Source organism: Penicillium soppii, assembly GCF_028829465.1.
Source record: "Penicillium soppii strain IBT 18220 chromosome Unknown utg000010l, whole genome shotgun sequence".
In the NCBI taxonomy this organism is placed as follows: Eukaryota; Fungi; Ascomycota; class Eurotiomycetes; order Eurotiales; family Aspergillaceae; genus Penicillium; species Penicillium soppii.
In genome coordinates this window covers 2,789,614-2,817,290 of record NW_026643240.1, presented here as the reverse complement: position 1 = coordinate 2,817,290, position 27,677 = coordinate 2,789,614, and the positions used below count along the sequence as shown (strand labels likewise).

The 27,677-nt window shown below is 48.3% G+C and overlaps 7 protein-coding genes across 7 annotated transcripts; 5 read left to right on the top strand and 2 right to left on the bottom strand.

The window, feature by feature from the left end:
- Positions 1 to 167: 167 nt before the first annotated feature.
- On the top strand, positions 168 to 4,480 carry N7529_011718 (putative membrane-tethered transcription factor (SPT23); the record flags this gene model as incomplete). Its single annotated transcript, XM_057247244.1, has 3 exons — positions 168 to 854; positions 909 to 4,292; positions 4,349 to 4,480. 3 exons carry the CDS (start codon positions 168 to 170, stop codon positions 4,478 to 4,480), a joined length of 4,203 nt encoding a protein of 1,400 aa, XP_057092593.1.
- A 346-nt stretch (positions 4,481 to 4,826) lies between these two features.
- Positions 4,827 to 6,170, bottom strand: N7529_011717 (aspartate aminotransferase family protein; the record flags this gene model as incomplete). The annotated part of the gene is made up of 2 exons (XM_057247243.1): positions 4,827 to 5,931; positions 5,983 to 6,170. The coding sequence occupies 2 exons, from the start codon at positions 6,168 to 6,170 to the stop codon at positions 4,827 to 4,829; spliced, it is 1,293 nt and encodes a 430-aa protein (XP_057092592.1).
- A 1,270-nt stretch (positions 6,171 to 7,440) lies between these two features.
- On the top strand, positions 7,441 to 8,795 carry N7529_011716 (wax synthase family protein; the record flags this gene model as incomplete). Its single annotated transcript, XM_057247242.1, has 2 exons — positions 7,441 to 8,216; positions 8,285 to 8,795. The coding sequence occupies 2 exons, from the start codon at positions 7,441 to 7,443 to the stop codon at positions 8,793 to 8,795; spliced, it is 1,287 nt and encodes a 428-aa protein (XP_057092591.1).
- A 366-nt stretch (positions 8,796 to 9,161) lies between these two features.
- N7529_011715 (putative TMEM1 family protein) lies at positions 9,162 to 13,619 on the top strand (the record flags this gene model as incomplete). Its single annotated transcript, XM_057247241.1, has 4 exons — positions 9,162 to 9,198; positions 9,250 to 11,789; positions 11,843 to 12,919; positions 12,993 to 13,619. 4 exons carry the CDS (start codon positions 9,162 to 9,164, stop codon positions 13,617 to 13,619), a joined length of 4,281 nt encoding a protein of 1,426 aa, XP_057092590.1.
- A 1,886-nt stretch (positions 13,620 to 15,505) lies between these two features.
- Positions 15,506 to 16,977, top strand: N7529_011714 (oleate delta-12 desaturase odeA; the record flags this gene model as incomplete). The annotated part of the gene is made up of 2 exons (XM_057247240.1): positions 15,506 to 16,499; positions 16,562 to 16,977. 2 exons carry the CDS (start codon positions 15,506 to 15,508, stop codon positions 16,975 to 16,977), a joined length of 1,410 nt encoding a protein of 469 aa, XP_057092589.1.
- A 1,198-nt stretch (positions 16,978 to 18,175) lies between these two features.
- Positions 18,176 to 19,806, bottom strand: N7529_011713 (putative DNA repair protein (Rad57); the record flags this gene model as incomplete). Its single annotated transcript, XM_057247239.1, has 2 exons — positions 18,176 to 19,334; positions 19,403 to 19,806. 2 exons carry the CDS (start codon positions 19,804 to 19,806, stop codon positions 18,176 to 18,178), a joined length of 1,563 nt encoding a protein of 520 aa, XP_057092588.1.
- Positions 19,807 to 24,863: 5,057 nt separating this feature from the next.
- Positions 24,864 to 26,612, top strand: veA (sexual development activator VeA; the record flags this gene model as incomplete). The annotated part of the gene is made up of 2 exons (XM_057247238.1): positions 24,864 to 25,011; positions 25,078 to 26,612. The coding sequence occupies 2 exons, from the start codon at positions 24,864 to 24,866 to the stop codon at positions 26,610 to 26,612; spliced, it is 1,683 nt and encodes a 560-aa protein (XP_057092587.1).
- Between the last annotated feature and the right edge of the window lie 1,065 nt (positions 26,613 to 27,677).

The following is a 27,677-nucleotide window of genomic DNA, read 5'->3' as shown; positions in this document are numbered from 1 at the left end:
GAGACTGGTCCTGGTATACCTCGTGATAAGACTTGATTGTCAATACATCTAACCCGGAATTCTAACGCCTCCGAGAATTCATCCGATTGAGTCAGCACGTTCGAAAGTTGCGAAGGTTGTTGCAATCGACTGTGATATTTGAGCATTGAGCCTTCGGAAAAAGAAGGATGGGACCAGTGCAGGCTCCCTCTTCACCCGCCCTTCCCTCCCTCGATCCCATCATCATGGACGACGACATGGAGTCCACCTTCCGCAATGCCAACATGGATTTTTTGGATCCTACACAACTAGAGATGTCAACCGAAAATGGCGGTGCCGAATTTGACGACCTATTCGCTCGGGCCACAAATTCGCAAACGAATGGCGTCTCGGGACACTCGAAGCCATACCAAGACCAAAACCCCCTGAGAAAAGTTCCTGCTCTAGCGGCAGACTCGCCAGCTGAATCCGCAGATGATTCCAGCCGCAGCTCCTCGTCTGAATCGCCCCGGAATCATCTCCGGCAGACATCGATCGCTTCCACGAACTCCGCCGCGCACAGCGAAAATCCCTTGTCCTCTGCAAGTTATCCAACCGAGGACTGGATGCGTCCGGAATTATCGTCAGTAAAGGAGGAATCACCGTTCAATATAGTTCCTTCTTTTCCAATGGATGGCGGCTTTTCAATGGATCCCGATTTGGAGGTCAGCAACAAAGCGATGGACGCAGCCTTTGATTTTGAAAGTGCGGCAAGTAGCCCCAGTCCGTTGAAGACAGACCATGGATCTCTACCGAGATCGCATAAGCGATCGAAATCCCAGCTCTGGAGCCCTTCAAGTAATCCTGCTGTTTTGGCACAGGATGTCGCGCCTTCGGTGAGTTGTTCAAGGTGCATACATCTGTTTGGACGACACTAATACATATCTCAGGCTCATGCGCCCGGATCTCCCTTTTTCGCATTCGGACTCAATGGCCAGTCGCAATACACCAACGCGATTCACCAAGATTTAGAAAGAGCGGCTCCGCAATGGGGCGGGCACTCTCCGTCGTCGATCCTAGAAGACAGCTTCGGAGGGATCAACATGAACCACCAATCTCCTCTTAACGCCTCGCTCTCCCCCGGCATGAATTTCGGCACTCCTCCATCCTATTCGTTCCCCATCAACCCCGTCAACTTCGCTTCCTCCCCGGCTCAACCCCAGATGAACTCCGCAAACTCTCTACAACCTGTTCTCACAGTGCACCCGACTTCTTTGAAATCGCGCGTTGAGACCCAAATTCCTATCCGATTGACCCTCTCCCCCTTACCGTCCGGTGTTAAGAAACTCCGTTTACCTTCGCATACTATCTCGAAACTCAAGTTTCTCGCTCCTCCAGCCACCGAACCCTCCCATGATACCCTTCAACTGTATACAAGTCTAGTTTGCACGAGCGCGATGCAAGACCGGGAAAAGATCAAGCGGGCATTTGCACGGACACGGGGAGACCAGTACCAACCAACCTCAGACGATGACCGCCCATTGGATGGTGGCGACGTGAAGATCTGCAGCGGATGTATACAGCGAGAACGGAAACGAGCATCTCGAAAGAAGCAAAGGAAGCCCGAGGAAGACGAGTTGTTCCAGAAGGATGAAGAGAAAAGGGTCATTGTTTTCAATACCAGTGAGATTAAAGAATGGACTGAACCGCAAAAGAACGCCAATGGTGGATATGGGGAGGCCTCCCTTCCGCCAGGATCAATGCAAGTGGAGTTGCCAATGCGCATTGCTTGCTACTGCCGCCACCAGAATGAAAAACTCGGCTTCCAAGTCATTTTCACTGTTAAAGATCACTCGGACAATGTGGTTGCGCAGGCCATCACCAACTCGATCATGATCACCGATGACCACAAGACCCAGGCCCCATCCGCACCTGTGCCAACGGGGCCCTCGCCTTCCCTCGCAGATGGAACACAACTGCCTGGAGTTGGTGTGTTCCCTTCGGGTCAAAATGAGATTGGGAAGAGCACATTTGCTGCACCTCAATCGCCAACTGATTTGCAGGGCCTCCAGCAAAGATTCAACTCACAATACCAGCTCACACCCAGTTCATTCACAGCTCAAGGTTCAACGAACGGGGTGCCTTTACCTCAGCAATCACGAAGCTTGTCTCGGGGGGCCTCGCCATCTGATTTCCAAGGACCCCAGACGAAACGACGGAAACACAGCAGCTCAGGGAGATTGCCATCCGGGCTGACAATGACCCGCCTCGAGACACCCCAGTCATCCGCGGCGGCCATGAACGCCGCACAACTTGCGGCTGCTCGTGGATTCACTTCTCCAACAGAACGACCATTTGTCACACCTTCCTCTATGTCGGGTCAATATGGAAATGGGCCGCCGACTCCCAACCAGAGCAATGACAATAATCCATTCTTCAACCCCACTCCTGCCCAGCGCCAGAGCCTAGACAATCTGGCTGGTGGTGCAATGGGCTCAACGCCCAACTCCGCCCACCCGAGTCGTCCCGGGACACCAGGTGGAGCGAATCGCAATGGGTTCCAAGACCCCAATCTTGCTCTTGCCCTTGGCACAAACTCTTCCAGTCAGGTTTGGCCTCCTCTAAACAATGCACCTAATCGGTTGCCATCGGTAATTCACAAGTTGGTGCCCTCCGAAGGTTCGATTACAGGAGGTACCGAGGTCACCTTGTTGGGCAGTGGATTCTATCCTGGTATGGAGGTTGTTTTCGGTGATACTCTGGCGACTACAACTACCTTTTGGGGTGATAAGTGCCTCAATTGTCTGACACCTCCTGCTCTCCAGCCAGGGTTGGTTTCTGTTGTATTCAAGCATGAACACCCCACCTTTGGTCAAGTCCAACAACCTCAGACCCTCATGCCTAAGCAACAATTGTTCTTCCGTTATGTCGATGATCGTGAGCTTCAGATGTACCGCTTAGCCCTGAACATCCTTGGCCAGAAGCTGGGAAGCCAAGCAGATGCATTTCAAACAGCGCAGCAGATCATGGGAAGCGATCCAAATGCTTTCTTCAACATGCAAGCGGACATGCAAGGTAGCTCTTCTGGTGGCCAGCAACGTCAAGTACCAGGTCATGACAACCAAGGCAAGCACAGTGATCTTGACTCTAAGATGCTGACTTATCTTGAATTCCTTGACCTGGACGACAGCCCTCGCCCACCCCGATACAATTCCCGTAGCGCGACAGGCCAAAGTCTACTCCACTTCGCAGCTTCGCTGGGACTTACCAGATTTGTCGCAGGTCTGTTGGCTCGAGGTGCAAACCCCGATGTTCAAGACAACACAGGCAATGCGCCAATGCATCTAGCCGCGCTGAATGGCCATGCTCACATTGTCCATCGACTGCGTTTGACAGGTGCAAATGCCAATTCCCGCAGCGTGCGAGGATTTACTCCTGCGGACCTGGCAACGACGCTTCCCGCACACCAAGCTGCCTTGCTTCCATCTCGCACCTACCGGTCTCGCAGCGTCGGATCTCTCACCTCACGTCGCCGGCAAAGCAGCTCGGCCTCGCTCAGTTCCATGTGGGAAGTGTCTTCGGCTTCTGGTTCTCTTGGTCATGCCGTTGATGACTCAGAGGAATTGGACGATGAAGAGGAGACAACAGATGATTCCGACTCCGAGCCTCTACAATTTAGCTCTTCCCGTCGCTCGAGTATGCATCAAGACATCAGCCCGTCCATCGTGGACAATAGCGAACAGAACATCGCCCCTGGTGCCCCACCGGCGCCTCTTATTGCCTGGCGTGACCAGCTTGCTGTTCAAATCAATCAGTTCCAGCAGAGTGTTGCTAATGCCTTCCCCAACCTCCCTGCACTCCCTCCTATGCCTCCGATGCCTGCCATTCCTGCTCTCCCGGACTATCAAGGACAAGGAATGATGCGCCGCATTACCAACCTCGTACCACACCGGCCTGCCGCTCGAGGAGACGGCTGGTGGGATTATCTAAAGGGCAACACCTCACCCAACCCCAACCAACCACCTTCATATGACGAGCTCTTCCCGCACCCTGAGCCCACGGCCGAAGAGTCGGACATAAAGAAATCGACACTTATTCGTGCTGCGGCAGAGGCAGCTATCGATCAACACTTCGAGGCCGAGAGCAGCACAGTCGCTTCATCATCATCCTCGGCGCAGCCCTCCATACCGGCCGTCCTCCAGGTCAAGGAAGAACTTAAAGACATTACAATCGGCCGCAAGGTCATCTCACGCGAGCAACAAAATCATCTCCGAGAGCAACAAGCACAGCGGATGAAGGGTCTAGGCAGTGACCGAAACCTGTACTTCATTTGGGTAAGTCATATACCACTGCTCCATTTCTATCTGTAATATTACTAATCGACCTCCAGATTCCTCTTCTACTTCTGGTTATTTGCGCATGGGTTCGAAACTACGTTCCCGGTATCTGGCAAGGCGTCACGGATGGCTTTGAATTTGTGAAGGCTCGCTCTACACAGCGGGCTGTGGAATTGGGCATTTAGGGCATTTTTTTCTTTTGATTCCTGATCATATATTTCTATGGCGTTTCCTCTGAGCGAGTCACTTTATTTACATGGCGGATTAACCGTCTTTCCTTTTGTCGCCTCTTTTAAAGATTCGTGTTTATAATGACGCGGCATGACTATATATGTAGAACCCGCATGATGGAATCATATTTTCATATTTTATTTTTACTTCTCTGGCCCTTTGCGTAAAGACCCGTGGAGTATCGGGTCTAATTGCAATATCCCTCAGATCGAATTGTGATGATTACTTTTGATTGGCCTGGTACGTCCTTTCTTCTCTCTTTGGTATTATCACCATGATATTCGACTATATCGATAATTTCTAAATCAAATCCCTGTGTCTGCTACAAAATCCCTCAACGGCTGCAACAAATGCATCGATTGCCGAAGCAGGTGTAACGATATTCAGGATGATCGCCCCACGAATCTGCACCCAAAATCCGGCATTCACGAGTTCCAGCCAGAAAAGCTTCTTGAGTTCAGTTGACTCTACCGCCCCAACATCATCCCGTCGAGTGATCTGCTCCGGCAAAAGCCTTGTTTCAGTTGCATGAATGTACATGAGAGAACCTTGGCCCGTGACACAAAACTTGGACCCTGCAAAGATCTGCTGCAAGCGTCGACGCAAATCGTCGCCTTGAGAATTGCATGCGTGCACAACCTTGGGTGTATACACCTCAGAGAGCCCAGCATATCCAGCATGGAGCATTAAGGTGTTGTTCTGGAAGGTACCGGAATGTGCCAGAGCCCCTGGTGTGAGAGGACTGAACACGTCCATAATGTCTTGTCGCCCACCAAAAGCCCCGAATGGCAAACCTCCACCTAAATATTTGCCCAGAGTAACAAGATCTGGCTTCACTTCAAGCGTTTCCTTCAGTCCTCCGGGTGCTAGTCGGGATGTCATCACCTCATCCAGGATCATCAACGCCCCAGCCTTCTCGCTCTGTTCCCGAATGGTTCGCAAGAAGTCCGTAGACCCAGAAATAAAGCCGCCGGAGCCTTGAATCCCCTCCAAAATGACCGCGGCAATATCATCATGTTGAGCGAAAGCTTCCTGCACGCCGTTCGAATCGTTGTATTGGACCAGCACCCAATCGTTCTGGTCGACGTTGTTTTCCGGGATGCCATCTCCAAAAGACAGCACGCTGCCGTGGTATGCACCGCGAAAGACCATGACTTTGCGTCGGCCTGTAAATTTTCTAGCGGCAGCAAGGCAGTGCAGGTTTGCTTCCGTTCCAGAGTTGGTAAATCTGAGGCGCTCGAGTCCAAATCGCTTGCACAGAAGCGAGGCATATTGCTGCTCATAAACATTGGTAGCTCCTAGACTGAGTCCTACATTTTGGATGGTATCAGTAAGCACCTTCTGCAATGTCGGATGCGAATGTCCAAAAAGCCCAGCAGATAGCTCGCCCACTAGGTCGTAATATCTTCGAACTGTATTAGATCTGAATTTTTCACGTCGGTGTAGAAGTCAGTACTTATTCCCATCCTCATCCCACAGTTGAGAGCCTTCGCCCTTGCGCATAAACACCGGGAAAGGAGCGGTGTGCAGCAGTGTACGGGTGTTTCCTCCTGGCAAACTTTCGAGTGCCAGCTCATGCAGTCGTCGCGATTCAGGGTGAAGCTCCTGAAACCGAGTCACGGCATTTTGGAGAGCCAATTCCATTCTTTTAGTCAAAATTCTAGTTCCTTGTATCAATTCCTACTATTTGTGATGTCTTGAACTTGACTTCATAATCCGAGGTCGTACATATAGCCTTGAGTAGGTGGGGGGACACATACCCCTCTCGGCATGACATTCCTTAATAAGCAAATTGCTATTATAGTTGTGCCTGGAGCAACAGCCCATATTCAATCCAGCAATCCTCCGCACTCATTAAGTGCTTGATCTGTGTTGCGCGCTCCTTGAAATCAGGTCGGCCCATCTGTCTGCGTTTTATTTTCTGCAAGTATCGCAAATTGTCCGAGTATTCGAAGAAGAACCAGTTCGGACAAATTTGTTGCTCATTCCAGTCTAGATAAGCTGCACTGGCGTCCTCTGGTTGAGCAATAAAACGAGCATCATCCCAGATGATTTCTCTGACTTGATGACGAAAAACTTCACGGTCTACAATTTCTCGCAGTACTTCAACGTCCAGGCGGTTGGAAGAAGACGCGTGGGAAAAGAAGCGTTGCACCCAATCTGAGGGCTCTACAAGTCAAGCGCAGAGTCTTGATGTCTCGGTTCGTCAAGTGTTCCGAAATTGACACAAGAATACCAAATGGCAGTTCCGAAAGTGGCATAGAGCGTTGATTTGATGGGGATGGGCTGGGGGATGGCTGGGGAATGGGCTGGGGGATGGGCTGGGGGGTGAATTCAAGGATGGATTTAACATTGATTCAGTCAAGGATGGACTAGATGATGGTGAGGGTGAGAAAGGCGAAGACATTTTGCTTGTTACCTGGATTGGGGAGAATATAGAAAGAGTATAACAGGAAAAAGAGTTAAAATGGTCAAACAAAGGCAAACCTGTGTGTGGAACATATCCTCACTCTCATTGATATAAATCAAACCTAAGCAATTGTGCGCTGTTCACCTAAAATATTGTGTCTCGAAGCCCTACCTAGGTATGGCTTTGACTGTAGTGAGTAAATGCTGAATAGTGGCGAAAAATATGTGAATGTCCTCATCCTTCATATCCATGGTCTTGATTGAGTTGTTGTTGATTTATACATCGATAATGTATGTATATATTTCTGTAATATCTTCATATGTAGTTATGCTGCAATACCTAGATATATACATCTAGTTGTTCAGCAGTCAAAATCTAGGTTAATTGTGGGGTGTGACATTTTAACTGTAGGTGTCTCTATCGTCCCCCGTAAGCCATTGAGAATATCAACAACCCCCTTAACAGCCCTGAAGAGCATTCCAAGCTATCTCAGTATCAACCTCCATGGGTGTTTTCTATATTTCCAATAATGGAGCGTCAACCTTTTCAAATATTTTACAAATCCTCGGTCTCTACGTCGCCCACTGCCTTATGCCTGCGATTCTCTTGATAGCAACACCTAAAGGGTCAATTCTTCGATATTTTTCGATCCCATGCTCAATTTTCATTGTCCACCGTGCTATACCAGTGGCCACAGCGCTAGGTCCAGGATATGTCTGGTGTGAATGCGGTCGACTATTCTTGACAATCATCTTCCAATGCCTAAATCTGCTGTTGATCAATCCAAAAGATGGCGACGATCTACCATCAGGAGATTGCCAAACCTTTGGGACTCGACTGTACTCCGCAACTCGTCTTTTTACTGATCCTCGAGGGATCAACACCCCGTGGCAAATAAAAAATGCCCCTCCACAACCAGGGTATTACAAACGATGGGGCCCCAAAGAGCCTCCTCGTCGTCAATTTCTCATTCGCCAGATATTAATCGTCATTTGGCAATATTTAACCCTAGATGTTTTTGCTACCCTTGCGTTGCAACAGGCGTTAGAGCAAAGCGGAACATTGCCACCAGTGCCTCAATGGGATATCTCCACCGAACAGTGGGTTGAACGCATCATATCGAACCTCATGGCTGGGTTTGTGGTCAGCCGGATTCTCATTGACTTCCATCACCGAACATTCTCAATAATTCTCGTAGGACTTGGCCTCGACTCCCCTGCGAATTGCCCTCCATTGTTTGGAAGAGCAATTGATGCCGATACAGTACGGGGTTTTTGGGCGTAAGTTCATTCAAAAGGCTGATTTTTGGAATATGGTCACTGGAAAACCATGCTAATGACAATTCCAGTAAATTTTGGCACCAATTACTACAACAGCCCCTGACCACTGTGAGTGGATTCATCACTCAAGACCTCTTAGGCCTGCCATCAAAATCTCTAGTGCAACGATACACAAATGTCTTCTTTGTTTTCTTCTTTTCTGGTGGCCTGCACGTCGTACTCGATGTTGTGCAGGGAATTCCAGCACGAGAATCTGGAGCCATGTTGTTTTTCGCCACGGCCCCTCTGGGCCTCATGATTGAAGACGGCATCAAATTCGGCTGGAGATACGTTTCAAAGTCGGAGGCCTCAAGCCAAAAAGGCATTAAACCGCTATGGCAAAGGGTTCTTGGCTTCTCATGGTCTATGGCATGGCTCGGGGTCACATCCACTGGGTTCTTTTACCCACAAGTGGTTAGGCCACAAAACCAGGCTCTGGTTCCATTTTCTGTGGCAAGTCATATCGGATTGCCCGTACAGGCAGTACTGGTTCTGGGCGGCGGTGCTGTGCTAGCAAAGGTGTTCGAGGTTGAGGTCTAAGATATGGAGTACACGTAGTTTCTACAAAAGAAGTCTTAATATATCCTGTGTATATTAAAGTATAAACAGCCTCTTTATATGTCACAAGCAAATACATATTTTATAGTAATCCTGAAAAGCAAAGAGATCCTGAAGATTGAGAAATTGTGCTAAATGTGCGTATACCCCAATGTAAAAGCGGCGAGGGCGGTGCACTAAAGAGGAAAAGGAACGACAACGGCCGTGCGTGGCCGCAGTTGACAGCATGTTTCCGACCTCACCCCGCGACTTTCTCCTTAAAACCCGCCGCGCGAAAGCTCCTATGCAATTTGAACTGTGGGATGCTTTGAATTCAATTGCTCAATTCCCGAATTGTGCGCGGGAATCATGGACCCTTCGCAGGCAGCTTCGAGCAATGTAACAGGTACGATAAACAATTAAAACAGCAGGAGCTTGCGCTGACCGACCATTATAGTTGAATACACGGATCCTTCAAGTCTTTTTTCGATTGTTCAACCTGTGATAGAAGCAAAGCTCCCACTAAAAAACCTCCACTGGAAATCGCCAACCCGCCCCGTACGGTCAATCGAATCGCTCCGCATCGGCTTCACACCTGCACAGGAATCGAACGAGCGAAAATCCTCCAGCGATGCTATCCCTGGTACTATCACCCACCGTCGGCACCAGATCCCTGGTTTACGGCAAACCCCATACCTGAAAGTTTACCTCCTCCGATGCGACGACAACGAGACATACAAGACGACGGCACGGAAGAACCTCCGTGATTGGATCAAGGCCAATTCATCTTCACAAAGCTCACAATCTGCGACTACCAACCAGGAGAAGCACGATGCGTTCGAGTGGCTTATCCTGCATGTCGTGCCGGACGGCGACGCTGCGGAGAGGTCTCCCGCGCCTACCTCGAAATGGGGTCGTGGTTCAACGACGGTGCTGGAGAAGGTCAAGGCTGACTTCAACGGGACTTCCAAAACCGCTGTGGATCGTGTAGCCCAATTGCGCCTCCCAAAGCAGGGAGTCAAGTCCCCTGACTTGGCAGAGCAATTGGAGGACTTGATTGATAAAATGAAGAACGGCATTTTGGCATCTTTCGATTTGCGTGTGGCTCAGTATGAAGAGGATATCAAAGAGAAAGACTCCCAGCGTAGTCTGCCGGGGTGGAACTTTTGCACATTCTTCATCCTCAAGGAAGGTCTTGCTCGGGGTTTCGAGAACGTCGGCCTTTTTGAGGATGCGCTGGCTAGCTACGACGAACTTGCGGTCGGCTTGGATGCAGCAATCCGAGATCAGCTCGATGGAAGCGGTGACCAGCATGGAGGAGCGCTCTTGATCACTAGCAAGAATTGGGCTGAAATGGCCAAGAAGGCTTTGGAGGCAGGAGCTTCCGATGACAACAGCGATGCGGCTTTGTTTTCGGAGCTTCAACCGGAGGACTTCCCATTCAATTCTAACAAGATGTCGTACCGGGAAATGATCCTGGCAAGCGACATCTCCATATTTGATTTCCGCACATACATCTTCTCTCGTCAATTGACATTATTGCTCCGAGCCGCAAGAGCTCCATCACTGGCTGGTAGCGAGCCTGCAGCAGATGGAGCGGCGAAATCAAGCAAGAAACCCGAAGATCTCATGTTACTGTCTGAGATTTGTGGACGGGCAACCGAATGCATCAGCCTCGCTGCACGTACTCTTCGTTATGATCTTGAATGTGGTCTGGCAGAAGTAGTAAATGATGGCAAGATAGATGTTATCAACAATCTAGTCTCAACTTGGGCTTTCTCGGCTGCCTTCCAAATCTTGAGCCAGACTTTTACTTCGACCCTCATGCTCCCTGAATCATCTCTTCATGCTGTTGCGCAATCAAGTGAGGCCGCTGCTACTGTGGCAGCAGATGGCCGAGCCGCTGATGTGCCTCGCCGCACAAGTTCCCTCGTATCCAGTTCTCGTCCCGGTCGACCAGTGACTCAGGATATCTCAGATAGCGTGGGTCTGCTTCAGCGACGTTCAACTATGGATCATCCCAAACCTCTGCCAGCTCCTACGCAGAAGACTGGCTCAGAACAACTATCTTCTGGAAGAGCAGAGCTGCTTCTTCTCGCCAGACGGTCCTTGGAAGAGATTGGCCAAAGAAGAGGCTGGGCTGAAAAGTGGAGCGATCTCGGTCTTCTGTTTGATGATGGGCATCGTTCTGGTGCGAGTGGCTTAGCGGAGATCTCGTTGGATGATGATCACACCAAAGCGTCACAAGCAGGTTCTAAGAAAACCAAGTCATCGCTTGTGGGCATCAACCTTGCTGGCCTGAAGGCTGCATTAGAGTCTAAGGATGCCTTCCTGTTCTTGTATGAAGATCTCACAGATCGTTTGATTCGCCATCATATGGCAGCCAACCGCGTCAACTCTGCCGAACAGGCCCTTGCCGAAATAGCCATCCTACGATACCGGCAGAGAGACTATGAATCGGCAGCTTCCTATTTCCACCGAATGGCCCCGTTCTATGGCACTAAGAACTGGGTGATCTTGGAAGGAAGCCTGTTGGAATTACATGCTCGGTGCTTGAAGGAACTTCGGCGCAACGAGGACTACGTTAGAATGATGATACGTCTACTTTCAAAGTTTGCAACATACGCGCAGGCGCAATTGTCAGTCAGACAAAAGGCCGTGTCTAGCTCGATTCCCTCTACCGAGCAGGAAATCTTAGACGAGCATGTCAGCAACTTATTTAAAGTGTCTAGTGCTCTTCAAAAAGACATTCCAGCTTCTTTGACGGACTTCTTTGCCGACCTTCACGTCAACCCAGCTATTCGATTATACGACAATCAGGATGGATTCCAGGTTGAGCTTTCTCTGCGGTTCCTTTTGGGCAAGCAAATTGAGATTGACAACCTCAAGCTTCGGCTGGTTAGCGCCAACAGTTCGCAGAATTCCGAGCACTGGATCGAGAGCGCGGACAAATTTGTGGTGAAGTCGTCGTCGACACAGGTTCTGATTGATTCCTCCGTGAGTACTCAAGATATACTATTCTTCACTGCGGATAGCTGACTTTCATGTAGACCACACTTCAAGGGAAATATTTTGTTGATCGCATCGAGATGAGGGCAGGCAATCTCGTCTTCAACTTCAATAGTGGCCAAGACTCGTCACTTCCAGTGGGCTTCCGGGAAACAGAAGAGACAGAAGAAACTGATGAACGGCCATATATTTATTGCTATCCTCCAGCAGACGGCCTGCAAGCAAAGATTGTGTCACCACATTTGATTAACCTCCAATCCATGCGGACGTTAGAGTTAGAACTTGACAGTGGACGAAATGATATCAAGAGCGGTACTATTCGTGTCCGGCCAGCGACCGCAGGCCTACGGCTACGCCTTGCAGAAACAGAGGTCGTGGATGGCATGCTTGAGATTGATCCCAACCACGAATCTGGTATCATTGAATTTGCTCATCTAGCTGCTCGATCGTTTGTGCGACTGCGCATACCCTACACGGTGGAAGAGGCATTTTCGACTCTCTCCGCACGAGCAGAAATTGGATATGAGACCGAGCATAGCCGATTTGCTTCATCGGCATCTTTCAGTGTTGTTTCCACGCTACCTATATCAGTCAATGTGCAGGACATCTTCAAGGATGAACTCTTGTTCTCACGTTTCACGATCAGCCCTGCAATGCTGATCCCGCTCCGTATCACAAACTGCAGCCTGCCCAGCTCTGACGCGTACGAGGTTCAATCCAACGTCACTGGCCCTGTAGCCCTTGATGTCTTCCCTAAGCAGCCCGCGTCTCTTCTCTACAAAATACGCCCCAATGAAGGCAAGACAACAGCATCAACGCCACGCAGTCTACAATTGAGTGTCGACTTCACATGTGTGGATGATGAATGCCTCGATGCAGTCGAGAAGCAGTTTGCTGCTTCCATTGACTCAAGTCCCTTCCGCCAATACGCAGCCTTGCTCACCTCGCACATTGTCAGCAGCTTCCGCGCACAGCTATCCACAAGTGACATGGAAGCTATCGGATTAATTCGGGAAGTGAATATGCTCCCTTATCAGACCGTGCGCTGGGAAGATTTGTTGGGCGCCCTGAAAGAACCAGCCGATAACGTACGACAATGGCTCCAGGAGTGGCACAAGGTAAGAAATTTCCCAGTTCTCAGTCCACTATGACGAAAACGAAACCCAACATGATACTTACACTCGATACCAGAACCACACCATCATCCAACTTCCCGCACAACCTACCATCCCGTCCCGCCGCATTGTCATCCCTGTCGATGTCCCCGAAATTCAGGTCGTGCACACTGCCGAGCTGCAGCTCCAACCCAATCCCACAGAGTCCACCACCCACGCTGCTGTAGGCCAAATGATCACCGCTGAGCTATGCCTCCGCCACACTCGACGCTGGTGCTCCCCAACAACGCGCGAAAACGCCGACCAGCCTCTAGAGTGCTCTTATGAGATCCACGCCAACCCAGACCTATGGCAAATAGGTGGTCGTCGACGAGGCAATTTCCTCGCGCAAGACGGCGAAACAGCCCGCTTCACCGTCCTTTTGCTCCCTCAGAAACCAGGCCACCTCCTCCTTCCCGGCCTGGAGATTCGCACCTTCCTCCCATCCGGGTCTCAGCTCCCGACCTCACCGGCCGAGTCTGGTTCTACTGCACCGTCTCGTCGCTCGATTCCTTGTGAAGTTGATTACCGGAATCACAGTGAGACGGTCCTTGTTCTTCCTGATCTGAGGAAGACCACCGTTACTCTTAGTGCTGCTGGTGGCCATGCCGGTGGAGGGTCGTGGTTAGTCGACTCTGAGCGGAGAGCGGAGGAAGCTCGTTGATTTAGTACCATTTGTTTGTATAGTTATATGACTATGACTTGGTGAGTGTATGTATGTAGATCTACGATTCATGAATTTGTCTATTTTGCAATCCTTTTTGTGGCTCTCTTTGGAGGATTTGGAATGTCTGCAACGTATAACTAGTTAATGCCGATGTCAGCAATGTATGGAGTACGTTGTAAACCAGAATCATAATGTATACTCGAGTTAACTTCGGGTCACCAGGGTCATTCCCGCTTTTCCCCGACCCATTATAGCCTAGTATATCCCAATAGATACTAGCGCGTTTCTTAGTTAAACTCAACCTTTCTTATACAATGGAGAATATTGTACCTTATTGAGCGGAGTAGCCCATGTCTCATATGACACTAGCATTCTTTAGACTGTAGGTGATTAATACTAAGCCCTTAATCACCTACAATGTAAGATATTCATTCGCCGTCTTTTTGGGTCGAGAATAAGTCCGGATGTCCGGAGTTGAGAGATCAGATCTTATCTAAGGTGGCAAAGTGGTGTGATAAGGGAATTAAAGAAATTTACAAAAAATTAACGTTTGTCGTTTTTTTCAATTTCAAAAGGGGGGAGTGGGGCCCCAACAAAACCCGGCTCCGCCCAACAAGCGCTTCACTACTACAAGACAATGACTATACAGTAAATATATACAGAGTATTGCAATTTTTAATTTGATTTATATCTGGTTTATTGATTGAAGTTGAACTATCTACTATATATACGTTGTAAGTGTAATATTGAGATACTGTTCTCTTGTGGGCAACATTTGGGCGAGGGGGAAAATCACATGCTCCTTACACATACCAAAGCCCTAGAGCATTCATACCCCGTGGGCTTGCCAGGAGGGGCTGATGCTCTGAGGGGCTGAGTATGAGCTGGGTCTGAACCGGGTTCCTGTTATCCGATTGCGCAACCAAAAAGTGAAAATGGAAAACAAAAAAGGGGAAAAAAGCAAAGACCAATTGCCACCATACAACAACATTGCAGTACATTACATCGGACACGAGGCCAATGGCAGCGCAGTAATAAGGACCCGAGGCAAATCGCTACGATCTATCCACATGTGGCTTCACCGTATTCTCATGTGAAGATCAAAAAATTCTAGCCCTATTTTCATCTGACAGTCTGACCAACTCCACCAAGAGAAATTTGCATTGGGAAGTGTTGGGGCGAACGGGATTAGCCGGTGAGAAGGCGGTGCCACTGAAGAACTACATTGTATTGGTGGGGGGAGGGAACAATCAGTTCGATAATCCATGGATAGAACCAAAAAGGATGTACAATTTACGGTGCGAAAATGGCGCTGCTGAGCTGCAAGATCTCACCAGTCAAAGTGAAGCATACTTTGAAAAACAATGGAAAATAGGGCAAAGATCAGCTGTAGAAGAGTTCATGCAGTTCAAACCGAAAATTTTAAGAGAGGCGAAGGGGGGAGGCGATCGACGTTATAAATTTGCAAAATACAATACAGAAATTTTACCATAGTAAAATTGCTCAGTTGCCCTGCGGGGACACCGTGGTGGTATGCAAATTACCGGTTGGGAATCCCCGGTCCCTTTTTTTTGGTACCTTTCCCTGTCCTTTCTTTTTTTCTAAAGCTGTTCCGTTTTCTTCTTTCTTTCAGTCAAGTCAATTGCCTGCTCTCTCGTTGGCTTATTGATAAAACGGGGTACTTGCTTTGATCTCTTGGTTTTATCAAACGATTTGACTCTCGTGCAACCCCAAAAACTCAACTAATAGTGAGCATCCCGAGGTCGACGAGTGACTTGTGGAAGAAAGCTGAACTGACCTCAAATCTCAGATTCATTCATTCTTGCCTTCCGAGAGCTATTCAAAGGGAACAGTCAACAGTGACTCCCTGATATACCATCAAGATGTCGTCTACTGCAGTCCCCAAGCGCGTTGCGCTCAATCGCAACCTCCCTACAGAGTCCTCTGTCGTGAGCTCTGTCTCGGCGTCACCTTTTGATAGCCCGCGCCAATCCCCCTCCTCAACATCACTGTCCTCCATGGCTTCGGAGCAGGAGGCCAGCAAGATGCTGGACACATATGGCAACGAGTTCAAGATCCCCGACTATACCATCAAGCAGATCCGCGATGCTATTCCCGCTCACTGCTTCCACCGCTCCGCTGCCACCAGTCTATACTATGTCTTCCGGGACATGGCTATACTGGCCTCGGTCTTTTACCTCTTCCACAACTATGTCACCCCTCAGACTGTGCCCTTGCTCCCTGTTCGTGTGGCCCTCTGGACCTTGTACACCATCGTGCAAGGTCTCGTTGGCACCGGAGTGTGGGTTCTGGCCCACGAGTGCGGTCACCAGGCCTTCTCTCCCTCAAAGGTTCTGAATGATACCGTCGGCTGGGTGTGCCACTCTCTCTTGCTCGTTCCTTACTTCTCCTGGAAGATCTCCCACGGAAAGCACCACAAGGCCACTGGTAACCTCGCCCGTGACATGGTCTTCGTCCCCAAGACCCGTGACGAGTACGCTTCTCGCGTCGGCAAGACTCTGCACGAGCTCGGCGAGCTCTTTGAGGAGACCCCTATTCTCACTGCCTCCAACCTCTTGGCCCAGCAGCTCTTCGGCTGGCCCATGTACCTCCTCATCAACGTCACCGGCCACAACAACCACACCAAGCAGCCTGAGGGCCGCGGTGTGGGTAAGGCCAACGGCTGGGGCGGTGGTGTCAACCACTTCAGCCCCGCCAGCCCCCTTTACGAAGCCAAGGATGCTAAGCTTATTGCCCTGTCTGATCTCGGTCTTTTGCTCACTGGTACCGCTCTGTACTTTGTCGGCAAGAACTTCGGCTGGCTCAACCTGCTGGTCTGGTACGGTATCCCTTACTTGTGGGTGAACCACTGGCTCGGTAAGTTTCCAATTCACAATGCCCACTGAATCTCATTGTTTCGGCTTACTAACCTTTTTCAGTTGCCATCACTTTCCTCCAGCACACTGATCCCACTCTTCCCCACTACCAGCCTGAAGTGTGGAACTTTGCCCGTGGTGCCGCTGCCACTATTGACCGTGACTTTGGCTTCGTTGGCCGCCACATTTTCCACGGCATCATTGAGACCCACGTTCTGCACCACTATGTCAGCAACATTCCCTTCTATAACGCCGATGAGGCCTCCGACGCTATCAAGAGTGTGATGGGCGACCACTACCGCACTGAGGCCCACACCGGCTGGACTGGTTTCTTCAAGGCTCTCTGGACCTCTGCTCGTGCCTGCCACTGGGTTGAGCCCACCGAGGGTGCCACTGGTGAGAGCCAGGGTGTGCTGTTCTTCCGCAACACCAACGGTATTGGTATCCCACCTTCCAAGATGGCTGCCAAGGCTCAATAGACAAGTGATGTTTGTCTTGTGTGATGTGCTTGCTTTCTCGCATAATGTTTGATCTACAATTCTCCAATCATCTTTACCTGCTGCTCCGCTGATATACGGATACATCGTGTTCTCTTTGGGATTTGGCAAGACATAGATCAAATTTGACGGTTTTTTTTTCTTTTTCCCACTGGGCTTCTTTGTGTTATCGCCTTGGCTTCATGTCACTGTTGAGGTATGCATCTTTCTCTAGACCGTTGCTTTCTCATTCAGTGAGGTTGTAGTGAACGCCGGGATATATTCGGAACACCGGTGGGCTAGAGGCTGGAACGATAATGAAAAAATGGAGCGAAGGGGTTGATGTTTTTGTCGATAATAGAGAATTGTCTTATGTGATATGTTCACCTGCCTCATCTCACTGTGATTAATTTGAAGCGTGTTTCTCATTGTCTCTTCCTTTCGCATACATATGGTGTGCACAGCAAATGATGTGCCATCGTCCATTGGAGTTAGCAAGTACATCAAGCATATTAGAGCAGTAATGATTTTTTTTCCAACTTGTATCAGGGATCTAAGTCCTAATAAGTTAAGAAATTCCTAACTAGTTATTCCATCTTCGGTGTGGTACTTCACAGTAAATTCAGTGTGTGTTCCACTGCAGCATAATGTGCGTCACACCATCATAGATTTACCTGTTTCTAGGTGACACGAGGTCCCTTGCGACTTCGGCGTCTGCCCAGGTCTGCTCGAAGGCCAAATGAGCCATTATGGTAGTAAGATAAGACATCAGATGATCACCATCATGTTCAAACGCTTTGATCTTCAATGGAAGCTATTTCAGCAGATGCCGGTGGCGTTCACTGATTGGCGTTTGAGTCCAGAACTTGGCTACATAACTATGTTCAAGGCCCAAGATACTTGGGCATGGCTGCGCGATTATGCAAAAGTGATGCTACGGCCCCGGGGGCCGGGGAGTGGGGGGGGGGTTGCTAATGGATTGCATTACCTCAATTTTCACAAACTCAAGTCTGTCCCATTCTCGTCCACGCACTGAGGCTCGATTTATGATATACCTAGATATATAGGCAGAAGATGGTATATGCTTAGCATCCGTAGATGTACAGAGCGGATGAATTGTAGTATATGTAGACTGCAAGCATGAGGAACCTAGTGCGCGTTCACGGACACTGTGGTTATACATAACCTTACATGGATGCAATCATTCAGCGGAACTCGTACTCCGCAAGCCGCCTTTCCAAATCTCAAACTCAACCTCGTCAGTCCTTCTGCTTGAAGGTTGAGTCTTCTTCGATGCGCTTTTCAAGCCTCCTGTCCACGCACAGTACACAAGCTTCATGACCCGCCGTGTTACAGATTCAGGACTAGAAACAAGCGACTGACTCTGTGATCCAAGAACGGCGTTCTTGGGAGGAGGTGCAGGCATAGCTATCGAGTCTGCGTCCCGATTGATATCTGCACTTATTTGAGAGGGCGGATAGCCCCAATCTGCAGGCGCATTCGCTAAATGGGATACCTCCTTTTTCAGTGCAATTCGACATGCTAGTTTTGTTGACCAGACGAATCCCAGGGCCGGATTTTTCAGAGACCCGCTCTCTGGATTTGGACCATCACCCCAGCCGTTAAAGAACCTTTCTTGGTAGGCCAGCTTTAAAAAGGGACTGCGCGTTGGACCCGGGATTAAGTACGAGCCGTCGAAGTTTTTATCATTTGGCGCATGATATGGCGACGATGAAATAGCCTGGGAGGATCGTGGGGCGGAGGAACCTGGCGGGCGATTCCCAGCAGCTATTTGCTCAGTTCGAGACATCGGATATGGAGAAACAGCGCCGCTTCCATGGCCTGCCGTTTGACTCAGTCTAGACGGAAACGGTGGCCGTGGTATTGATACACCGCCTGTAGGCTCAAAGCGGTCGGATACCTGGTTTGCTACCACGATTGCGATATTTTCTTTCATGGCAAGGTTGCGCAAAAGACGGCCTGTTTTGGTGAGTTGACGGGCTCGCTTGGCGAGGGATGTCATGTGGTTGGAGTGTTCAGCGCGATAGTTTGAGGTAATCGAATCGATGATAACCAGGCCTATATCGTAGCGTTCAATGGCGACTGGAAGCTGGAAGTTTAAGATGTGATCTTGCGTTTCCAGATCCATAGCATTGATGGAGAGGATAGCTTCCAGTGATGGTGCTTGGTCTTGAGAAAGGCTTGACAGAACAGGGTGTGACTCCAGAAGCTGGGAGAGCCGTGGCGTTGACAAGGGGTGCTCTGTCGATATGTATATTGCGCGACGCTGTAGTCCTTGGGGTTTCGGTAGCTGGACGGCCAGGCAGAGACTCAAGAGGAATTGAGTCTTGCCGCTTCCACTAAACACCGATGCAAAGGTCAGGTTGGCCCGCGTATAATATTATTTATCCAGGGCCTGACAGCATACCTCTCGCCCGTCACCTCAGTCACATACCCCGTTGGTATCCCGCCTCCCAGCAAGGCGTCTATTGCGGGGTCAAGAGTGCTGATGGTGTTCCATTGTAGAGGCGCGCGCTTCGTTGCAGACCCGAGACTGAGGGCGGCATCAGGGCCGATGGTAGAGCTAGGTGCTTCATTGGAATCTTCTGCATTCGCCTTGGGTCGTTCGAACCCAATGTCTGCATGCAATGCCTCGACTATACAATTGGCGAGGCGTCGGACGTCTGCGGGGGGCACGCGCGCGCGTTTTGCGATCTCGAGAGGGTCGAGAGTGATGAGATCGACAGTGGTGACTTTGCGCCGCTCAAGAGGCGGAATGATGTGGACGAAACCATTCGTTGAAAAGCCAGGTAAAACAGATAGAAGATCCATAAGAGTGAGAGAAGAACACCTGAATATCGCGATTACATTGTACAAGTCGGCCACCGACCAATCATAGAGCTGCTTCGGCCCCATTCATTGACTTCTCGAGCGGTGAGGGTGGCAGAAGTCGGCCGCCCTATCAGATGAATCGTGTGATCACACGCATAATAGTAGTTAGAAGGGTATTTGAACTTCACATAAGTAGGTGATGGATTTATTCAAGAATTAAACAATTCATAGAGATAGCTAATAACCATGGTCTCAGGTACTGTTCAAGCCCAAAACATTGATGGGTGTAGAATGTGGAGGACACACTGATCTATATATATCTTGCTGCAATGGCAAGGGGGTTGAAACTCGACCGATATGATACCTAGGTGTCTGGATGAGATATGCCATGAGAATAACAAAGTAGAGCCCATGATATCGGATTCTTACTTCAGCCCTGACTTCGGGAGAACCTGGAGGGACACACATATCAGAATGCCTTAATCTCAAATAGCTCATCTACGCAGAACTAGATAGCTACCACCCTACAGCTTTACTATTCAGTTATTTCATAGTCATCGTAATTGGATTTCTTACGCAACTAGGGGGGCCTGAATGCTTAACTCGAATACTCAAAGATTTTCCGACTCTTTTCTAAGTAGCATGCTCCACTCGACTCGTACATTGCGGTGAATTGTGCAAAGCAAATAGTATCGAGTTGATGAGGATTCGCAATAAAGCCATACTGATAAAGATGTTTCGAAACACTTGGATAAGAACACCGAATCCCAGGCGATCTACCCCGTAAGAATGTTTACAATGGAGATAGCTACTATAAATGAGACAATGTGGTTAGTATCCTTGAAAAACCATGTGTCTCAAGGTTGACCGGAGGTTTCAATCCATGACTAGTCTAGCCCTGGGCAGCCTGGTCATCGTTGAGCCCTGAGTACCAAGTAACATACCGTTGTGAGTGGAATCATTCCAGAACATAATTGTTACATGTATTGGTACTCTAGTACTAGACCTAAATGATTGTACAGGCCGGTACTTTTGGCGTGCTGGATAGGGCAGGTGGATAAAAAGGCGGCTTGGATCGAGTTCACCAAAGCTGATGCATCCGGGTAAATAATGACAGGCATGAGGAACCTTTTAAAGAACATGGGGTCTTGAAACCCTGTAAAATAATAATACAACGTCGATTCCTAGATGCATTGTAATATTCTAGTCCTTTGGGCAGATCTTGACTTGCCCCTCTGAACACACTATTGAAGCTAAAATCGACAGATCATGTCTTTACCGTGATCAACACACCATCTGATGTCACAGTGACCCAAATTCCGTTAGTCCGACTAAGGAGGCACTTGTTTTAAAAATCCTTGCCTGGTTTGTGGGTTCTGATACTTCTTCCACGTGGCAACGTAAGGATTGGACTAACTAGCGGTCTGTTCATCTGGCCGAATTCTAGGGGGGAGGGGAATGGTGAACTGATGTGTCATTTTTGTTTGAATGTAGATAAAATCTGAGATAGTAAACGTTCACAAAGTCGATTGAGTCGTCCCCAGGGGATGGGGTGTCGTATTTCTGGGTGGTGAATCATTGTGAAAGTATATACTAGTAGGTACATATGCAGACCTGCGGGAGTGTCTGCCATGCACATCAATGTCAAGGCCATTTCAATTTCCAAGATCAAATGTGCAACGTAAATGTAGCAAAGAAGGAAAAAATGCAACAGGGGTGAGACCAAGCCGAAATAATACAAACAGTGCGGAGTGCGAGAAGCAAAACATCGGCTCTTATAACATAGCATCAGCGAAATCCAACTTTGAAGTCATTTCAAGTTCCCTTAACTACCGCGATGGTGATCAAAAGCCTCCAGCCTAATGCGATCGTATCACATCTCAAAAAGTCCTCGGCTAACAATTGCGGAAAGTAAAGAAGTCTATGCGCTACGCCTTGCGATTCGATTAGCAGTCTCACTCACATGACGAGACCCTCCTGCCGCCTATTCCTGATCAGGCCTTTAGTTCAGATCGAAAGACGGGATCAAAGCGCTAAACAATACCATTCGACAGGGGTTTTCCGGAGCCGACACGAATACAGGTTCGTACAGGGCACACTTGCAAAGTACCGCGAAGCAGACTCCTACCAGATGCAGCCAATTCTCCGCCATAATTAGGGATGAGGGATCATTAAGGGTTCTTCCATGATTGTTGTAGTTTCCCAGAGCTCCACTGTGGTAGTCCCTACATATTTGAGAACACTTCCAGGGTCACAAATATAATAATGTACAAATGTAATGTACAAATGTACGGAGTATATTAAAGCATTGAAAATTCAAATCGCCAAGAGCCTACCAGGCGCTAATGAGATGGTGAATCCTTTAAATTCTACGATATTGTAATTTGTCAAATTGTGGCAGTCCTTGTGATCTTCAAGAAGGCTGGGGATCACCCGCAAGTGATTACACATTTACCAAGTAGGCATCGAGATTTGGTCGTATTGTAAAAGAATTATAGTCGATCGGCATGGTGAAGATAATTCAGTTGCCTTAACCTTTGATTGATATATTTTTTTTCCTGTCTCCATAGTATGCAAAGAAAACAAAATCATGTGCTCTTCGGTAAATAATGGTAATACATTATTGTACTGCTAGTACAATTTTAGATTCGCACTGAGCCGAAGGATTTCAGTCCCTGCACCACATGGCGTTGTGGATTTAGAAGGATCGACTAAAGCTTAGACTAGGAGCGTAGGCCTTTATACACGGAGTACAGTAAGAAAAAGCAATTATAAAAAGCAAGAATTTCTGCAGACAATCATCGGCACTATGAAAGAATGCCACAGTATTTGGCAAAGTTGTTGGACCAAAGGTACATAGACCTGTAACTTGAATCTAAAACCGACATGAACATTTCAAAATTGCTATTAATCAATGATTTGATATCATAAGACAGACGCAGTTTAAGTCGGTCTGATCGACTGGAGCTAATGCAGTACCTAGTATGTCATAGCCCGACTTCCCCGGTGCTAAAGCAGATTCTCGATCTTTCAACGTACCGTAAAGTACGTAATTGTGTTAGACAAATACAAAATGTACAAGTATGATACGTGCATACTGCTCATAAAAAGATGGCGTCCATCTCCACAGTGCACATCAAGACCGTTGGACTCCGCCCGGTCTGGAATTTCTCGTCAGATACTGCAATGTAGCTAAATCTGCAGGATCCCGAATTGTGATGACCTTTTGCTTCTCACCGGGTTCTATTTTCTTTTGCTACGAGCGAAACACTGAGCAGAATATCACTTAGCTAGAAAGACTTGTTCGGGATTGCAGTTGTAATATAACAAATCAGAAGTGCTCATTGAAGCAGGTTAATAGACTAAGATATACGGAGCACTCCGTATTGACTAACATAATATTGACAGGAGATGTGGAGATTGAAGGGCTATCAGGGAAAGGCGGTTCAATAAGAATACCAGTAATATCTAAATAGCATAACTACTATATTGCATGTCGCCGTACTTGGCCCTATGGTTCATACTAAAATACCGGAATTGGCCCGTTTCAGCCAGCCAAGCCACCCTGTGAGAGGGGACCGGTGGCTCGACGGAGCGGATATCACTTTGTATGTACATGACGCCTAAGCGGCCGTCTTTTGGAAGAGGTCCCATGGCTACGGGTTGAGCTTCTTTTTAGCCACACACTTAAAGCTCCGCAGATCAATATCTCGAATATTGCATGAACGATGGGACAATGTATGCGGTACAATGTGTAGGTAGAGTGTACAGCTGTTATGGTTCTTCCTTCCAATCGGCATAATTCAAGTTCAAAAGTAGCAAAGTACCAAGACAGTTTCCAAGTTTTTTTTTCTTTGTTTGAACTTTGAAGGGACTAGGCCTTTGGTACTGCTGATACGCGGTATTTGGGCCTAAGGGCTGCATGAGCATTTTCGATCTCTTCCTCATGTATTCTCTCTGACTATTTCCCTAGTTGGAATGCATATGGCTTTGAAATTGTTGAAGCATTGAATTAGAAGATAATTAAATATAGAAGTATAAGAAGTATAGGAAGCATATAGTTTAAGGAAAATAAAGAGAATCCGGTCCGTTGGACTGGGTTGCCGGAACCTAGGATTGTAGCGCCCGGTAACGTGGGATAACTCCATACCAGGAATGTATCGGGTAACACGAAAGATTGTGATATGCAGGTCAATGTTTACAATATTAATGGTGAGAATATTATAACTAGAAACATCATAGATCTACAAAAGATCACAAAGGTGATCGAAATATTAAGACGTAATTGATCTAAGGCCCAAAAGGGTAGCAGTAAATATTAGTTGTAAATTAAAAAAAGCCCTAAAAGACCACTAACACCCAACATAGTATAGTATAGTGAACATACATATGTATGTAGGGAATCCTTTGGCGATCGTATTCGCAATACAAAGGTTGCCTTAATACAGATACGTGATATATATGTACATATGTAGGCAGAGTGTGATTATCAGCATATAATCAGGTGGTTTAAATGAATATTTGAAGACTTTGGCCTGGGATCGGAAATTAGATGGCCAGAGAAAAGAACCATAGTAATTTGGAAGATATCCGTGGACCCTACCGAACAGGTACTTCGGTCATACCGAGAGGGCCCATAATCGGGAGGCGTACCCAACTGGTCATGCCTAGTGTCACCATTTCACCCCCTCTCCATATTCATCCTCTCTTTCTTCCTCTCTTCCGGATTTCAAGATTTCGACTTCCCTTCCCTGCCGATCGGCTCACACCTTTATTTCATGCCATTTGATTAATTCAAACGCCTACGATTTTGTATCAGGGTTTAGGACAGCGCACTGGAAGGGGAAAGGGAGTCTGTATTGCGAAAAGGAAAAAAACAACAATTGACATAATTCTCGATATTCATCCGATTTCACAACTCAACATCTAACGCGTCGCTTTGCAAACAAGAGTCGGAATCACGACTGAGCGGATTCGGTGCCTGGATCAATATTGCGCCCGAAACAATATTGCACCCAGTGGAATATCCGTGAATCAGCATAGCATCAACCTCAAAAATGGCGAGCAGGCCACCCATCATGCCACCTCATAATGAGACCGAGCATTCGGTCAACAGGATCACTCGGGAAGGTAAACAACTTACTTACAAGTTGAGTGTAATGCAACAACCAGAGCGAGCGAGAGCGTGTGGTGCTGGAGCGAAGTGTGAGTCTTACGCAGTTGAATAAGAGTGACCTTGGGATGGTTATATGTGCTGACATTGCCAAATAGCTTCTGCCGATCGCCGTCCTGTTGACCCTCCACCTGTCGTTGAGCTACGTATTTTCGAATCCGACCCGGCCAATGACGCCCAAAAAACGGACATCACCTTTGCCTACAATGCCAATTTCTTCCTCTATGCAACCCTCGACACTGCACGCCCTATCGCCCATGGGCGGGTGGCTGGACCACCGTCGTGCCCTGTATTGACTGGTGTGCCGGTCGCTGGCGTCGCATATCTGGATCGCCCTTCGCAAGCAGGCTACTTTATCTTTCCCGATTTGTCGGTGCATCACGAGGGTCGATACCGATTAAACTTCCACCTATATGAAGAGATCAAGGATGCCAAGGATGCTGATAAAGACTCGACTTTGCCTCTTCCCAACCAAATCAATCTTTCCAACCTCAAATCGGGCACACCTCAAACATACCTCCACTTCCGTCTTGAGGTCAAGTCGGTACCTTTTACCGTTTACAGTGCCAAGAAATTCCCTGGTCTGGCGACTAGCACATCTTTGAGCCGGATAATTGCGGAGCAGGGATGTCGTGTTCGAATCCGCCGCGATGTTCGCATGAGACGTCGGGGCGACAAGCGCGAGGAAGATTATGAGTTTGATGAGGAACGCGCAGCGGCATATGCGAGAACATCAGAACGATTTTCGACACCCGACAGATATGCAAATTCGATGGAGCGACCGCGGTCAAACAGCAATGGAAGCAATGTCGAGTCGCCTTACGGGTTTGTACAACAAGATCGACGACCATCTGCACCCGACTATGGATTCCAGTGCCCCCCGCAACCATACCAGCGACCTATGCCACCTGCTCCCATCTCTCACTCTCAGACACCTTCATATCAATCACACCTATCATTCGGCTCGACACCATCGCATTATCCAGCTCCTCACATGCCTCCCACACCCCCTCCACTTGCCACTCAAGGCATATACTCTCCACAATCCGGATATGCGCAAATACGCCACTCATCCAATACTTCAGAGTATGAAGGAACACCTTTTGGGTATCCTATGGCGCCTCAAATTCCAGCCGATCGTGGTGGTTACCCCAAGCCTATCAATTCTTACCGCATGGATCCACCGAAACCACAACCATATATGGATCCTCGCATGGCCGAGCCACATCATTATGGGCCTATACCCCACATTCAAACACCGCGATCTCAAACCCCGATTATGGCTCAGCCTATAGCGCCGCCCCTCGAGGCGACGCCAACCGAATATGCCAACCAGATAGTTCCTTCCGTGGAATGTTCTTCTCCTGGTCCCATCGGCTACGACAGCGTTGCAGGAAAGCGTATGTTGTATCACACAGGACCGACATATGGCAAGCGGTCTCATGAAGATACTTTTGGTCTCGATGATCGCTCAATGCAGAACGGCATGCGCCCAGATGCTGATCCCCACCCGCCGGCCTATCGAGATTTCTCGGGAGAAAGTCGATCTGCACTCATGGCTGAACTGGGCATAGAGATGGCCTACAAACGTGCCAACGGCAAAACGGTCATGAAAGCCCCTCCGTTGACTTGATAAAAGCCAACATAAATTCAAACATCTTCTCATTCAGCCGATGAGTACGCAACAATCGCCCTCAGCTTGCTGATGACCGTCAGGTCTTGAACCAGCCATTGGACTGGATTCCTGACTTGGTACCTAATTGCATTTTTCTGTACATGATTTCCCTTCTCCCTCTCATCCTCCATTGCTGCACTTCGAGCGTTAGATTTCTCCATGGGGCAGGTCGTTTCTTCTCAGGAACAGGTTTCTTGCGCTTTCATGTTCGATTACTTTATTGTCGAAGTTTTTCAGTCAACATCGGGAGTTCTGTAGGGGCTTTGGCTTTGTGTGTTTTGGACCTCCCCAACATCTTTCGTACTCATACCCGGGACCTTGATCACCCTCAATTCCCTAGTCTCTTGCCAAGAGCAAGGGCACTGTGCTCCTTTCATTCCAACATCGGCTATATGTTGGAATGGGAAAAAAAATCTATCCCTATCTCGAAGTCAACTGGGGCAGTGAACAAAGGTGCTTACGATCCCATGCCTTTGTTTCCCATTTTTGTGCTCTATGTTTATGTTCTCCGGATGGTCAAATGAGCGACAGCATTGTCTGTATTGTTTTTCAGTTTAAGCGACAATTCCTCTTACACTTTCCGAACGCACACGGGCTGGTCTCATGGCACTGCATTGGAGATGTTGTGACATCGAGTTCCCTTGCTTTACATCCCTCCAAAGGCCTGCTTAATCTACTCTTTACACTGGCGTTATAGCATCTCCTTGATACCTAGCATTTTTCAATCAAATCTTACATATGATTTTTCTTCGGATTACGCATTATCTCTGTATTATATATACCAAAGGGCATGATTGCATCTCATTCTTCGGATATGGGCACATGTCCGCCTGAGACAGGTGGAATTCTACATCGCCCGCAAGATGTTTGAGATCCCTACATATCTGTACACAAAGAAAACAACATGAATCATGACAATAGTTTATCAATAGTTTTATGTACAGTTGGAAATAATGGAACATTCAATGTAAAGTAGTGGGTACTTCGTAGGTGGCTGATGCAGCACGGCTGAAGAGGGTACAT